The 17,582-nt window shown below is 40.4% G+C and overlaps 1 protein-coding gene across 2 annotated transcripts in view; it reads left to right on the plus strand.

Moving 5' to 3' along the window:
* The window catches only part of roraa (RAR-related orphan receptor A, paralog a), a 165,980-nt gene that overhangs the window by 115,267 nt on the left and 33,131 nt on the right, over positions 1-17,582 (plus strand). Inside the window, exon 1 of one of the 2 annotated variants that reach the window (XM_026365301.1) lies at positions 6,161-6,296. The exons of the other annotated variant lie outside the window; for it this stretch is intronic. Coding sequence (XP_026221086.1) covers positions 6,266-6,296 — 31 coding nt within the window. The 5' untranslated portion in view covers positions 6,161-6,265. Of the gene's footprint in view, positions 1-6,160; positions 6,297-17,582 lie in introns of those variants that run through there. 2 annotated transcript variants of the gene reach the window in all.

Consider the following 17,582-nt stretch of genomic DNA (forward strand, 5'->3'; position numbering starts at 1 on the left):
AGTCATTTGTTGTTTGTTTTTTGTCTCTATACTCTGTAATAATTTATATGAAGATATATTTCCATCTCACTCTAACCTATCATTAAATTTATTTTAGCCAGTTGAACATGCTCCACTGAGTCAACAGATATAGTGAGCACACCAGTAACAGCACCGAGGCAGTGTCTCCCCTTGACCAGACTGGTCTTAGTATGTCCGTCAGGCTCAGCTGTGGCAGAGCTCGAGGAAACTTAAAGGTGCTGTGAAAGACTAAAAGTGGGCCAGCTGCTGCTGCCTCCTGTTGACCTACCTTGTTCGGAGGGTCCATGTACAGACTGATGACAGGACTCCTCCTCAGCGGACCACATTACTAATGTGTGAGGGTGCAAGAGGAGCACACCCAGTGATGAATCACTCCCCTGCACCCATGGCATCCTCATAAGTCAAGAGTAAAAGTGATGAGATTGCGCTCGGTAAAAGAGCTCCTTCGTCCAGTCCGCCATAGAGAAACTCCGTCCAGGACCAGTGGAAAAGGGAAAGGGGGAAGGCCAAGTGGTACATTGTGCATAGCCTGAAGATCCCCCTCAATCTTGAGGAAAACATTAGTCCCTGTGGTGGGTCACTTGTTTTATACAGCTCGTAGAACTTAGGAAAAGTAACTTTCATGCTTGAACAGAGCTACTTTTTAATAAATGAGAGTAATCTACATGGCGTTGATCTGGACTGCCTCACCGGACCAACTGCATTACCTGAAGTCACAGAGAGAACATTAAATATGTGTTAGTTTAAGCTAAAACAGTTTTCTTCTGAGGGTTTCTGCACTGAGCAGTCACGGGAAGAGGCACTGCCTCATTATTCACTTTGGTGTTCCAGGAGAGAGAATAATGGTGAAATTATTGAAGCTAAACACAGTTTTCAAAAAGATATTTTACTTTATTGACACAAATCCAGTGCATCACAGTGAGTTTCTCTGTTTTCTTCTTTTCTTATAGCCTTAAGCCAGAAGGTTAACTATTTTAGTTTACACGCCTACCTCCCCCCAGAGTTGATGTTGGGCTATATCGGTGATGTTGGGGGAGTGTGTAAGTTTGACGCTAGGTAATACATCACACACTCCGGGGGGTCTCCCTGGTATGCTCCTCAATAATGAAGTTCATTCGTTAACTTCTCCCTCAAAGGCCAAGTTCCCCTGCTGCCCTTTTCAACAACCATTGCAACTCTTACTGGAGTCACCCTACCAACAGAAAAAAACACATGATCATGCTTTTCCCCTTGACAGGCTCAGTGGTCGCCTTTGCAGGGCATGAAGAATAAGCAGGTCCATTACCAATCCCTCATGCCTGGTTATAGCCATAATTATCACAGGGAAAATTACCTGCTCTGTTTGGTTTTCTGGTGAGAGGCTGCACCTTCCTAATCACCTCCTCCTTCCCCCCTGTCATCCTCATGCCATGGAGATGGAGCTGGTTTTTGGGGGAGTCTTGCCAGTTCATTAGAATTCACAGGGTTCCACCTCCCTGCCTAGCCAGGCTAAGCTTCTCACACAGGCTGCCATGCCTGCGATAATCTCCCCTCGTTCCCTTTCGCTCCCTCTCTCTCTCTATCCTCCTCTCCCTTTTCCTTTCTGTCCTCAAGGGCAGCCTCGCACAAAAGAGAGGCAATGCAATTCATTGTTAAATCTGATTTCTATTGATCTATTGAAAAATTGTTCTCTGAGTTATGTGATGGCACTCCAGCGGTGCTGATGGTCTCTCGTTACCACTGTCTTCTCCTGTGATAAACCAAATAAATGACCTGATTTATTGAAGTTACTTAGACGTCAAGCTTTGTTGAATATATTGGCTTATAATTATTTATTATATATATTTTTTCAAGGCTGTATTGGTAAGTTATAAATCGAGCTCCAGGGGTCAGATTGGAAAAAAAACTTTGGTTGATTATGAAGCCACAAACGAACCTGATATCCCACGTGGTTTAGAGAAAGCAGTGAAACAAGAACAACCACTAATTTTTTTTCTTTAGCATACTTTAATGTACTGCATATAATTGTATTTACACTTATCACCAACACACTCGCAGCCATAGGAGGTCATTTAACGCGGAACAGTCATGCAAGCGTGCCTAAAATGACATGAAGCTTGGCCAGTCCATGGGAGACAAAATGGCTTTGCTGCCATGGTGACTTGGTAAAACGTTTGATTCAATTGGTTTGGAAATACCAGTGGCTCTTATTTTTATGTTTGTAAAAATAAAAAAAAAAAGATTTAAAATTTAGCTCTATAAATAACTGTGGCAGTAAAACGAAAGGTTGTAGCCTTGTCAACCATTCACTATAAGCACTGTGTTGTTGATTCTGATTACATGACAGTTGACAGGTGTACACTTCACCTATGTAGGAATGATATGCTTTCATATCTCTTTCTTTTGACCCTACTGTTCTATAAATATTGCATTTGTGTGTATGTGTATTGAGTGACAGATGGGAGAGAAAACAGAAAATAATGCTGAGCTGGCCCTGAGGCTGCTGTGCATATAAAGGACGAAGGGCAGTGTACACAGTCACTAATACAGAGTTGTAAAAAGCACAAGACTTACCTACAGCTGCTGCCTCGCTACACGAGACACCCTGTGTTGCTCCATGGAAAATCCATTAGCCATAATGAGTTAACAGCATTTACTGTAGCTGCACATTATAACGTAAATTTCAGATACAGGAGCAGCATGTAGTATGTTTTTAAACTCTCACTTCTCCTCTCTTATTTAAACATGTCCTTTAATGCAACCCTCCACAGTCCTCTGGACATAACCCAATAGTGTCCTCTATTTTCACTGAAAAAGATATTCCCTTTGTTGTCTTTGTGATTTATTGAAGTCTTCCCACAAGTGGAAGCCCCCAGGAAATTGCCTGGAATGGCCCTAAATTGGTTTATGATTGTGTGGTGTGGGCTGGTGCTGTTATGGTTCTAATATTATGCCCTCCACTCCTTGGCATCTATATTAAATTGATCTGTATTGTTTTCATGGAGTGCCTGTTGGAGCTTGTTAATTCTACCGCTGCTTCAGGCTGGTGGCGAAGTTCCAAACACACAGGTGGCTCTGCGGTGGAATATAAGCTTTCTGAAATTCCTCACAACAACATGAAGACACAAACTGGAGAAGTCCATCGCTGTTGATTTTGTGGGGGGGGGTCAAAGGTCGCAGACAGCTTACTGACTGCCCATCTTTGGTCTTAGACGCCAGTCCAGAATTGTAAGAGTTAATGTGGATCAGCTGCATGGTGAGTCTGTGCGTGGAATGGCTACTGACAGACTGCTAATGAGGCCATTATCAGCTCTAGTCCTCTCCTTTCCTCCGGGGGCACCAGTAGATGCTCTGCACCTCATCTCAATTGAATTCCATTCCGCAGGGCTTGTTTACAGCAAATACATTTGCTTGAATTAGTGAGAGGAGTGTGAGACACATGACGTGTCCAATCTACGTGCTGAAGTTTAGTGTGTTGTGTCCGACACAACTCCACTATCACAATTTCTGTTTCACTCAGTAGCATTCAGAAATATCTGATATGATCTGTACATTGTGTGCCACACTAATATCAATTGACCACCAGTGCCTTTGTGGCTAAATTAGTGTTCTAATAAGGTATAGGCAGAGTATTGGCATACTGTCACTGCTAATGCGAAGCAGTCAAGGGAAAGTGTGATCAAGAGCAAATGAAGCAGCTTTGTTGGAAACATCTGTCCTTAGGGAGTCCTGGGCTGTTAAGCACAATTATATACAGTTGGAGTCACTATGCTGAAATGATAGAACAACAGACACAATGCCTTGTTTGTATTATATTTCTAAAAGTGTTGGCTTACCCAAAATACAAACAAATAACATGTGTGTATGTAGAATTACTTTGTGTCGCTCACAGTATTAAACAGCTGCACACAACAATAATAATAATAATAATCATCATCATCATAATCATAATCATAATAATAATAGTTTGTGTGAACTATGTGTAGAAAGGACAAATCAGTGAACACTGAGATTCTTTGTGACCTTGTTTAACCCTAAAGTTCACTGAAAATCTGTTTAATTTATTAAACATTATTTATTATTCTACATTCAGCTGTTTTTGAGTGCTACCCATATTTTTTTTATGTAGCATTTTATGAGTACTTCTTTTTTATAGTTAAAAGTAGCCACAAAGTAATCTTATATCCCTCTTAACTGTAGGGAGCTCACACAGCCTCACCTATTCACTGTATACAGATAGTAAGCAGACAAGACATGAGCTCCTTTCAACTCTCTCCTGATGCTCAGGTTGTAATAAGGATATTATATATATTCTCCTCTCAGATGTTCCTGGATAACCAGCCGACAGACTCACCTTCTGCTGTTCCCCCTCAACTCTAGCTCAACGTTAAGCCACCGTGTGTTGCTCCACGGCTGGTTCTAAAAAAAAAAAAAACTGTTACAGCAGCCGGTTTCTGAGAGACAACCACAGATAGTGGCAGTTAAACATGTTCCTGCGTGGGCCTTGGCCCTGACTCATCCGGTGAACTTTGAAGATCTTGTGGGAAGATGCCAGCATCAAAATGAGACGACTGCACTGTTTCTCACATTGCATTGTTTTGAAGAGTTTACCGGGGTCTGTCTATTTCTAGTTTGTATCCTAGGCACGCGCCATTTGATGCTATCAGCCTCTGAATGATATTTTGTTCATTAGACAGTGTGCAATAAGAGACCAGTGTTGACACAATGTGAGTTAATGTGTTTAGTGACTCTAATGGATCATAGAGGTCCTAATGAAACATTGTCATGGGAAGATTTATGCTGCAAGCTGCTCAGTCTTTATTTCCATTTTATATGTGGTTATAAGTACCTTTATTCAATGAACAATGTGATAGAAGACATCAAGTAATATAAATATTTACTGTAGAGTGCAAAATATAAATAATATGTCAGTTGGAATCATATTGTTAATATGAAATTGTTACCGTGTGTTACAAGGGAATCATTAATTTCCAACAAGTATGGAAAACCTGAAATAAAAAAAATATCCAAATTTAAATTATTTATGATATGAAGAATTAAATTTTTTTCTTCAATGTTTAGATTTAATATTATATTATCTTACACTGAAGTCGCATGATGTTTGTCTTGAGACGAGATGATACGAGCACCAGCTTATTCATGCAAATGCCAAATGCAATGTGGTTATGGGCCAAGGCTGGATTGCACTAAAACCAGAATATTGTATCAGAGAGAGGCAGCTGTTTAGGAGTCAGAACAGATTATCATATGAGAGGGGATGAGCGAGGAGAGAGAGAGAGAGAGAGGGAGGGAGGGAGGGAGGGAGGCAGGGACTGGAATGGGAAGCAGGGGGTGAGAGCAAGGGGGCACAGGGGAGGGAGAGGGAGAAATTACAGCAAGAAACTCATCGCCCGGTCGCTGTGGGGTGGAGGGGATCATCCAAACTGTTCTGTCACTTTCTCCCCATCTTCACCTCTCAAAAAGAGTGTGTGAGAGCCGTCAGACTGTGTGCGTGAGAGGGGGAGGGGGCTGTGTGGGTCCTCTGAGAGGTCAGGGGAAGGAGCTGAGGCTCCACTCATCTTCTCTCTGTGTAGGGCCCACTGCTGCTCGCAGACATCTGGCCTCACACTGATCGCTCATATCTATTGACAGGCAGGAGGAGAAGAGCAGAGCACTTCGATCTTTGGGCTACAGAAAAATTTGAGATCGCCTCTTATCCGTCCCCCCTGCTCTCCTCTTTTTTTTTTTTTTTAATTTTCTCTTTCCATTTGTTCGTCTGTTCTTTTTCACCCTGTCTCATCCTGTCTCGCCTTTTATCTGTTCTTTTTCACATCTTTGACATTGCATTATTTTTATAGGAAAACAACCAAGTTGAGAGTAAAGGGGGAAGAATAAGAATGTGAAATATAGTGTCTGCTAGAACAGGTTCTGACTTTATCCTTGCACTGAAAAGATAAGACACAGAAGATAGTGAGAGTGTGCTATGTCTAGCAAGCCGGTATACAAGGCTCTGACTGCAATCAGTGGGAAGAGGGCCAGCTTCCCTGCCTGAGCTCTCAGCGCCCCTACTGGCTGCACGCTGTGCCAATCAAAGGCTAGTGGGTGGGGAGCATTCAGACATGAACACTGATGTCACAGTCACATGGATTCTGGTGTGGTCATGCTCGGAGGCTGAGAGACAGAGCTGTGCTGGCCAGCTGCTGCTGAGACAGCAGTGGAGGGCTTTGCGCTGGTGATAGTTCGTCTCTTATGGACTCGAAGCTTAATGATGTATTTTGTGATTTCAGCTATGAAAGGTAAGAGGAAAATGCATGCTGATCTGCACCCAGAGTAACAAGTAGGGAAGTACGGCTCTGCTATTCATAGCCTGCCAACTCTTTGCATTTCATTTGCAAGGCATGAGTGTGACAGAGAGAGAGAGAGTGAGAGGGAGGGAAGAGATAAATACAGTAATACTGTGCCTGTGTATGTGTGCAAGTGAATTAAGCTTCTCCAACATGTCTTTTTTGTGCATGGACAGATTTTATTTTCTGTAACTCAGAATGACACCAAGCTATAAATATTTAACTTAAATAAAGGTAAAAGGATATTTTCTTTCCCTTGATTTCATAATCATCAGTGTTGTGTTTGTGCTCTCACCGCTTCTGTTGTGTGGGATGTTGTGAAAACCACAGCCAGGGTAATATTTGCACTTACAAGAACAGCTCCTGAGCAGAAGTTTCTTTGACATGGATGAGGGAGGGGGGGGCACAGGGTCAAAGAGGGGGGGGTGTGAGCGGTCCTGTCGCTGTTCCTTTCTGCCCCATTCTTAATCCTGTTGTTCCAGTCCAGAGGACATGTCTGTTCTGCAGGAAGATGTGCGTGGCAGTGTTGCACGTGAGTCGCAGACGGGCGACAAGACACAGGCGCGACTGGCAGACTGTGATTCTTTGAGTTGATACTAGTGCATGTGTCTATATCTGTGTGCGTGTGCGAGTGTGTTGTGTTCCACTGACCTATTTTTTGGATAGTCAGGTTTACATGTGTGGCCATGAGAGCAGGACTGGGTCCTCCCAGTCACTGTGATGTTGTTCTAGTACGCTTAATCCTCGCTCTTCCACCCCCCTCCATCATACAGACATACATGCGCATACACACACACACACACACACATACACACACATTGGCACAGACAGATACTGAAAGTGCAGTCAGACATACAGTACAGAGCACTCCTCTCTCATCTTTTCATGCAAACTCACACACACACACACATGCGTATAATCATGTTTATCACACACATGAATACATGCTCATTGTTTTATAAAGAGAAATGTGAGCAAACATATCCAACCATATGTGCTCACATGCACACAATACGATCTGATAGAATAACCACGATGAGGCACATGCAGCTGTCACTCCGTGTTACATGAAAAATATCAGTAATGTAATAATTCAATTTGATACTTTTTACTTTTCTCTGATCCCACCTTTGCAATAATAAATTATTGTGAAGACAATGGAAGCACTGGAGTATTTTGAAAATGTGCCTGAATATACATATACTATAATAAAATTGAATTAATGTGTGGACGATTTTCTCTAACCATATGTATATATTCCTAACAATATTAGTAACATTCATATGAATCCATATGCATACTTATCCTAGTTAGTTTCATTTTTTACGAATTAGTTTTCCATCTAAATACTAAATAGCCCTCTGTGAGATTTGCAACTCTGATTATATTTTCTGTTCCACACAGTGTGTGAAAAATCTTTTCTAAAGTGAGGCTAACAGTCTTTTGGTGATTTGTCTGGCTGTGAAATTGAGAGATGCAGTACTGTATCTTATTTTTAGTGAGACCCAAATGAAAAATGGCCTTTGACCTAATGTCCTTTTTAAATGCAATTTAGAGTGAAGAGCTTTCTGAAATCGTATATTTTTGGACAGAGTCTGGTGCTGTGTAGCTTTATTATGACTTTTTCAAATATCCATATAAATGTTATTTTCAGGTGTATATATTTTTCTTGTGTGTGTCTAGAAGAAGGAGGGTACATGTGCATTTAATGTATTTTTTAACTATATAATTATTACAATTATAAATATTAATTAAACTCGGACAAATGAATAGACAATAGAGAGAGAATAGACAATGCTGACATTTTCTTCATTTAGTAATTGTCTTAGTTAACCTGTTTAGCAGCCAGCCTTCATCTCTCCTTTTATCTCTGTCTTTTCCATTATGGGTACTTTCAGGTTGAAAGGAGCTGCTGGTGTCATCATGGAATGTCAGAAATTAAATTAAAATGTGAACAAGCTGTATAATTGGAAACTAATTTAAACGGCTGTAGTAATTTCTTCCTGAAAATGGTCAGTGAAATGGATGAACAGCAGAATGACTTGCTGCCTTGGCATGCACTTCTTCACTGTGTTACTGCTGTTACACAATCATGCTGCACGTGCCTGTTTTTTGGTGACTTTTTCCATTCATTGTTTCTTATCATGTACACTAGAAAATCATGCTCATGCATTATACTACACATCTTTATGTGTCTCTGTGGCTTTGTCTCTCCCCTGCGCACACACACACACACACACACATTAATACACACACAGACACAGACACACACACACACACACGCACCACTCACCTCTCCCTTTCTATTCAGCCTCTCTACCATGCCACTGCCTCTCAAGTGCCTAATTACCTGTAATGGAAACATCCCTCTCATTACCCCATGCAAATTAGCCAGCCTACTCAGCACAATTAAGATGAAAATTCCAATTACATAATTAAAGAAAGTTGTTTGATGTGTGGATCAACAGAAAAGGTAAAAAGTGTGTTTCATCCACTGTACATATAATTAATCCATCCAGAAGAGCATTATTGTGGTGAGCGATGTTTTAAAAGTATCAAAAGCAAGGTCCAGTAAGCCACTACAAGGCAGACTGCACATAAATATGTGATTTAACACGAGTGTGTACTAGACTGTAAAAAATGTTCTAGGGCCAAAGAGAAGGTAAAGCCAAATATCTTGTGATGGGTGCTTTAAGGCTATGTTAACAAGGATGTAAATATTTACAGGGAGATTTGGTTCCCTGTGTCTCTTTCTATCAGTGGCTGATTGAAGCGCTTTCTACCCAGCGCTGCAGGCTCTCACACATTAAAGCACAGATTAACAAGATTGGCTATTATCCAGGTAGGGCAAAAAGATCCATAGGTAAGATCGCCACAGATTAAGACAAAGGCAAATATAGCACAAGTCAAAATAAAGGATTTAAAATAAAAGATCTAATTAGAAAGAAATATATTTATAAAAAAAAAAAAAACAATTCTCCTGTAAAAACACAGTAGTTTCAGTCTGTGATTACGGTCATACATGTGAACATAATTCAATTTCAAATTCAAGTATCATTTTAATCGTTTTTTTAACTATTAAAATTGATTATGTACATAATATACCCCATAGAATTAGCATTTATAATGTGTGTTTTGATTTGATTTCACCTCTTCCATGGGACAATTTACATGCCACTGTCAAATGTCAAAGAAAATATCTGAGCGGAGGAAAGGCAAGACAAACAAGAGTCACTCATCCAGAAGGAGGATGTGTTTTTTAGTCCTCTCTTTTGCCTCTCAGCTGGCTGAAGAAGTGGATTGGCGTCCCCACAGGTTATTAAAGTGTGTGAGGTGTGCCAGTCTGTGCTGTGCACACTGAGACGAACATCCTGGCTGCCTGACTGTGTGTGGAGGGACTGGTTAATGAGATATTGACTACCCATTGAGAGCATGGATTTTTGATTTGGCTCCATAGAAGTTGGGAAGAGAGGGTGGTGAACTCAGGAGAGAGGAGAAGACGAGTTAGGGGAGTTTGAATTACCAATAGCAATACTTATTATGTTTTTTATCATCTTTAATTGATAATTCTGGCATCATTTAATAACGTTGTGGGATAATCAACACTTAACATTATAAATCACAACTAATAACCTAAATACTAAAATTTTTATTCTTTAAATGCATATACAACAGTTATGTTCGACAATTCAATTACTATCCATACTTCAAGTGATGTTAAAAGGTCATCTGAGTTTAGTCTTTATACTGCACAAACATTATTCCACTCCGAAGGTGTCAGTGACAGTTCTCTCAGTCATTTTTTTTTTTTTTGTCAGTCACAGCTTGTGGTTTGACAGATTAGTCCAATCACAGGCGAGGTTAAATGACTCCGCTGTCCTGTGCCCAATAAAACAGCAGGGTACAACAAACAGCGGTGGCTCAAGATAACTATCAGGCTACACGAGATGATTTTTGTTCATTCTGAAACATTCCCACAGAGTTCATCCAGGGTTCTCAATTTGGCTCTCCAGTCAGGTAAAACACCTACCTGGGCTTAGTCAAATGCCTCCAACTTAAGTGTAATTTCCTACTTTACTTTCACTCGGTATTTCAGGAGTCACTTATAGATCCTTTGAAGTGTCTCCCTGTCATGCAGCATTTAGCTGCTGATAGAATACTTCCTCTGTCAGCACTCCTTAGATAATCATACACCACAGTCCATGAAGTTAAAGAACATTTTTACTTTCATTTTTTTCCTCTTTCTTTCTGTAGCTGCCACTGTAGAATACTGTATGTAAGGACAGTAGGGGTGGGATCTTTTTCCTCTACTTCTTCATAGAAACCCTTCCTTTTGTAGTTATTTGAGAAGTCATATTTAAAATTAATACTCTTAGTGTAGAGAAGTTAAATTATATATATATATATATATATATATATATATATATATATATATATATATATATATATCAATACAGAATATAATCATAAAAATACCTATGCAATAAGATAAAAGGAATAAATTAAAATCTAATAACAATAAATCAATTAATTTTTTTCTGCCTCACGTGTCCTGATCTGCTCTCATATGTTTTCCACTTGGGGTTCAGAAGTTAACAGTGTTTGAAGAGAGTGAAGGGTGAAGTTTTTTCCCCCTGTTCTTTCATTCTGAGCGTGTTTCGTACCGTTGGCTTTTTTTTCCTCTGTGGGCCTCTGGAGGGCTGTCCATTGGCTTTTTGAAGTTGCATCAAAGAGGAAATGGGGGAGAAAAAGCATTATTGATTTTACGTTTTGTCTGACTCAAACAGTGAGGACAGAAAAACACATAAGGAGTAAGGTGTTGGCAGTGGGGCAGCTCCGTCTCTTGTGTGTAAGGCGGAGGGAGATGGGGGAGAAACCAAAGGAGTTAGAAGGTGAGGAGGAACACCAGACAACACTAATGCATCTCTCCCTGGAGTCGTATGCTCAGTCCTCTCCCTTCCATCATTTCTCCTCTCCTTTCTGTTCTTAATGGTAGACTAAATAAAGCCCATTACTGTGTGGCTGCAGAAAAACCTCCAACTCTCCCCGCCATGTCGGGTAGCTTCTCCTCTTCCTCCATCAGGCCGGTGACTCCCGAGGTCTGACAGCACTCTCCAGTTGACCTGCTTTTCCACTGCTTTTCCATGAAACACCAAGCTGCTCTCTTCTCAGTTGCAATCAGATCTCTCTGCTAGGCAAGCATGCTGGCAGAAGGCAAGAAGGGGAGTATTGTTTGTGTTGTTTATCACCTTTATCCTCCTCGTGTCAGCCTAGCAGAGGTGAGATGTGACTTAGGGTTACTGAAAAAGAGTTCTCAATGGCAGCTGCTGATAAGTCATCACTAGAATAGCTTAATTATTCTACAGACAAAGGTTATAGCTCTGTATAATCTGATTTTTGTTGATTTCTTGGGTTGCACATAAGACTAAATAGTGATGGCATTGCCAAAATTGCAGCAAAAGTATGTAGAGTCAGGGAATGAGGAAGGGTCAGAGGTCACAGCATACTAAGTCACACTCCCCCCTGCTCCATGGAAAGTGACTGTGGCATCTAGGGACCCTGGCAGGGAACAAAGGATGAAAAATGAGAGGTGCATGGAATTTTGATGAGACTGGGGAACAGGCAGAGTTATAACAAAGGTCGTCACAACATGCGCTCCGCTGCTTGATTACAAAAGGGAGAGAAATGTGTGAGGCGTTTGATTACATGTCCCAGCAGAGGCCATTAAGAGTTCTACTTGTAGGATGGCATCATTTACACTCATCTGATCCAGCGTCTGCGCTGATGAACAAACAAAGAGTGTGTATCCTCCGGAGCACTAGAGGGTGCTCTTGAAGAAAAACAAATGATATGAATATCAGTGCCAACGTTACATCTCACTACCAGACAGCAGAATGTAACAGAGCATGTTTAAATCCCCATAGGAACCCGTGTAAGCCAGAACGAGAACTAATTCTCAAGGTTAGTAGCGGTGTAGGGCGCTCATCACCCCAAATAAGATGCATGAAAGTAATTTCTTCATCATAAATAACAAAGAAAAACAGCCTTGCCAGAAAAGTCTGCTTAAGATTGATTTTTATGCACATGCATTCATTTGAAATAAAAGAAATGCTGCTTCAGTGCTAATTACAAAGATGAAAGGAGGGAGAATGTGCAAGGCAATGAACTTTGTTTAAAGCCGTAGCACACGGCTTATTCAGAGACATTGTGCTTTAATGAAATACAACCCCATTTATGAACTCAAAAGAGCTCACCCATTCCATCCATCCCTTCGTTATATCCACTTATTCTTGAGCGTTGTGCTAGTCTGAGCTGATATATCTGACACATCTGCATATATCTGTCTGACACATAGAGACCGACAACCGTTCATGCTCACATTCACAACTAAGGGAAATTTTAGAGTCACAGATTAACATAACCTGCATGTATTTGGACTGTGAGAGGAAACTCACTTGGGGGGAACATGCAGACTTAACACAGGAGGGCCGAATCTTCCTCCTGTGAGGGGATAGTGCTAGCCACTGCTCACAGAGAGTAGGTTTTCAAATTTGAAACTGTATTTACACAGTCCATATCCAATGAAAAATGCACTCCTTTGCATGGTTCAGTCGCAGCATCCCATTGCAGTGAGTCAGGCATCAGAGCCAACTATAAACAATGTGGTTCCTAGACTGTGAGTGTGTTTCCCAGCTAGAGCAAAGGGGTTAACTGGCTGTGGAGAGATCCTTGACCTATCTGAGATGAGCTCCCCGCCCCCTCTAGCAATGTAGAATATCTGATTGCTGATTATGAGTTTATTCCCCATCGTGCTGAGCCTTTTGCATGTTAGGATCCATCCCTCCCCAGCTGAACTGATTAAGGAGCTGGAAATGATGCTACAGCTCTCAGAAATTGCTGAAAGACTCTCAGAGAGCCTGGTAATCTGGAGTGCAGCTGGCAATCACCCACCACTGACTCTTTTGGAGGCTTTTTGGGTTGTTTTGTTGTTTTCAAGTGGGTTTTTTAGCATATTGTTGTCTTTGTTCCCCTGGGCTTCTTGTTTCTGGATGAGAGCTTTCCTAGTGCTGAGCACAGGTCCTTGTCAACCTGGCTGCTCAGCTTAGCTTAGTCCAGCCTCAACAACGGCGGCGTCAGCAAAGACCCTCGCTCAAAGTCTCAGGATGTGCTTATGATCACCCTCTTCCAGGAGCCTAATTTGGGCAAAAAAGGATCCTCATCCTTGATATGAAAAGCTCCTCTTGTTCATTTTCGGAGCTCCCAGAAATCAAATACATGCAACAAAAGCATCAGATAAATTGAAAGAAATAGCTTCTCAAAAAATGTATCCTTATGTAAACTTTTAAGGGTTTATGTGCTGTTCAGTGGATTTCTGTCACAGGGAAACAAATAGAGTTTTCTAGCAAAAAAGACTGGCACGACTTCTTTATTTGCTTGGAGGGATCTGTCGCTTAGTTACAAATCAGCAGCTGTCGTCTCTAAGTTTTGTTTTTGTCAATAGTTGGATGGGAGAGGAAGACAATCCTGTACCCCACTGCACTGATGGCTGTTTTAATGCCTTTAATGTCTGACTCGGGGCAACAGAGGAGGAATGTGCCTAAACAGAGCAATCTCAATTACTATCAAAGCTGTACCGCTCAGAACTAATGACGTCTCACTGTCAAATGTATGTTGTTTTAATGCTTCATGCTTAAGTGCTTTTGTTGCCCTGTGAAAATATAATTAATATTTAGTATACTGTTCTATAAAGACAAAATATTATCTATATAATATTATCTGGTTAGCACCAGATAGATGTATCTAATAAACTGAACAGGGAGCAATCACTTGCTCTTGCTTTATTATCTTGCTATATTTGTATTTGAAGGATAATTTTGAGCTTATGTTGCCATGCTTGGATCTGCAGTCAAGTGTAAAACTAATGGAGTTCCAGATGTGACACCATCAGTCCCAGTAAGCAAATGGCTATTGTCTGAGCTCTGCTTCCTTGTGTAAATGAAATGTTTTAAGGTGTTACTGCTGTGATGACAGACACCAAACGTGTTTCATGTCTAACCACAGTGTCTGAGAATTGATGGGTGGGAAGCTCCTCCCAGGCTCTGCTCATGTGTGCGTACACTTCTAGGCAGTGCGTTATTTGTTTTACATAAAAGGGAATAATTAGAATGTGTATGTAAAATCATTTGTATGTGTTTTTCCCAATTTATTTATAGGTTAATAATTGGTATGGTATATTATATCTTAAGTGCTGTTAATTTTTTTAAGGAATAATTTGAAGCCACTATCTAATTAAATCTAAACATGCTGAGATTTTATTTTCAGTAATATTTCTTTGTTGAATAAAGAACCTTAAATTCCAGCGCTTCCTCCTCATCAGCCTTATTGTTCTCGATCATATTAGCTGTCACTGTGGATAAACAGAAGATGAGACAGGAAACAAGCATGATGGGAGATGGGTGAAGCAGATTTTCTTCAAATTCAGGATGATCAGAGTAAAACTACTATACGTTTGACATACCTTGCCCACTTGAGTTGGTAAGGAAGTTGTTTTTTGATCTTTTGACACATGATTGCAACGGGCCTTTCTCCTTTGATCTCAGCGTGGATTTTTTTTTTCTTTATCTTGATGTGGGATTATTATAATTTATACATTGGGGATTTTGTTTTTTTTCTTGGGCCTCAGCAAACTCAAGTAAACATAGTAGATTAACATTGTATTCATTTACACATTCTCATTAGTGAGCCCTAAGGTAATTAATCAGAGGCTGTGATATATAGGGAGATAGACATCGTTCAAATAATTTATTCCTTTCTGCTCTTGCCGAGTGTGAGAAAAAGTGTCTGATCAATTCCTCTCTTAGATGTAGCTCTTTGAAGACATGCAGTGTTTTATGAGAGAACCACCACAGTATTTATTCTCTAACTGAAGATCGCAAGCCTTGCACATACTATACAAACTTTGGACGGCATTGTTACCTGAATCATCTAAATAGCCAACATTTTCCCCAAAATGTTACAACCATATAACCCTAATTAAACCCATACAGGTGTAAAACACTCATTTCTATGTCTTTTGTTACAGCATTACAGCGTAACCTTTAGTTAGGTTTAGAATTTGTACTAAACTATTACAGATGTCAGATCTTATTTGTCTCTTCTGTGTCTCGAGCTTTGTAGATTATTGATTGATGATTTTATGTTTCCAGGCATTTGAGGAACAACTTAATGAAAAAATGTAAGTCTCTATCCTATTATCAGTATGCCACCATGTAAACAATCATTTCGAAGCAATAACTCCTAAATGTATGCAAACACACTTTGAAGGGTCAGCAACTTATTTCAACTTCATATGCAGAGATATTTTTTTGGCAAATTCACAAACATTGTTTACCTTGTTGGAAACACAACATACACAGACATGCAGGGCGCTCCTAGTCACAGATTGAGTAATTAGTACTGGATCTGCCTAAGTAAATCACATGCTAGCTTAATGCATTTACAAGTAGAAATTAAATGAAAGTGCAGTTTCAGTGGACATGTGGATATATAAGATTATATTGTTGTAGATCGTGTCAGTTATTTTGAAATGTATTTAAGTTTTGAAGAAATACTGAATAGTAAACTCTAAATATTTTCTTAAATAATTTCAAACTGCAGTAGCTGCTGTTCTTTCTAATTTTATGTGATAAATAATATGTCTTTGTTTTTCTGTTGGTCCAGATTTTCTAAAGATTCCAGCGCTCTGAACCTTTTTATTCTCCTACATGCAGACATTGTTTGTATGAGTTTTTCATGTTGCTCCTATCACATGAAAAGAAGCAGGTGTGGTGTATTTGTGCAACTCTGTTTCTCTCTGAAGCCATCCGGAAATTATGATAAAAAAATGTTTTTAAACTGAATGTTTTCCATAGACAATAGATATTTTATGGCTATTACTGATGGTGTGTTTGTAAGATAGATTTGATGTCACAATAGTATATCCCTTGAGCAACCACAAAAGCTTCCAGTGATGAAGGGTTTATTTTTAAAACTACAGGAAAGGCTTTGTGCAGATTAATTCCAGTGTACGGTTCCCATTGTAGGAGAAGCAAATTGAGCTTCACAGAATTAGTGTGTTTGCTACATAAATCACAAATCTATTCCTGAAACATACAATTGTGTTTAATGTGACTGGATGTTGCTGCATTGCCTTTGACTGAAAAAGGAAGCAAACCTTACTGACTGGATTAAAGCTCCAAGTACAATAATGATGGCTTGGTGTTTCTCCATTGACCCAGGTGTGTTGTCTAAATACAATATGGATGTGCAGGGGTACCTGTGTACTCCAGTGCTGGGAGACTATTTGCTGAAGGTCATTTGGGATCATAGCGTGCCATTAATAATTCCTGAAAGCATCCAACATCTCCATCTGTTCCATCGCTCCATTTCAAAGACAAAGGCAGCATCTGCAGGTTAGCATTAACCTTCCTCGAGGCTAAGATCTTAGAGGTGGGATTCTTTGAAGAGACAACATATCATTGGTCATTGGGTCATGTGGCATATATTTAAGTCAATTAATGTTTGCATGTTTTCTCCCACAGCTTGAACTTTTGAATACATAGGTACACAACGACTTGCAGATGCATACATACTCTGTATTGTGTAACTTGTGTGTGTGTTTTTCAGCTTTCCCTTGCTGAATCCAGTGGGCATGTGTGGTACAGTAATTCCACACATACTCTCACAGGTTACCAGCCTCTCTACAGGGATGCAATTACCACCCTCCATTGAGTCTAGCCGGTCAGCTTGACAAGGTGTTACTGGAGAAATTATCAAAGCAGATTTTAAACGAAGCATTTAATTACATGCTACGCGTGTGTGTTTGTGTCGCTGGCCCAATAACACAAATTCACCTGTGTGCGCGGCATTCAGTACAGAAAAATCTAAACAGGTCTCAATGACAGGCCCACTTCAGACATGCGGGGAGTCCTGCAGGGAGTAAATGGATGTTTGGCACTGGCATGTGCTGCCCAGGCCTGGTGGGCGCAGTGGGTGAGGAGGCAAGTGCCTGGCTGAGTGAAAGATGGCAGTGTGCAAGGAGAGTGTGTGCACACAGCTGAGGCTGTGACAGAAAACAGTCAGAGCTCTGCTCCTGCTGCTCCATCTTCCTCTGCCAATGATAGATCTCCACTTTAATTTTGTTAATAGCACGACTCCAGTTCTCACTGTGGACTCAGAACAGCCTATACGCAGCTATTC

This window comes from Anabas testudineus, chromosome 6 (assembly GCF_900324465.2).
Source record: "Anabas testudineus chromosome 6, fAnaTes1.2, whole genome shotgun sequence".
Classification (NCBI taxonomy): Eukaryota; Metazoa; Chordata; class Actinopteri; order Anabantiformes; family Anabantidae; genus Anabas; species Anabas testudineus.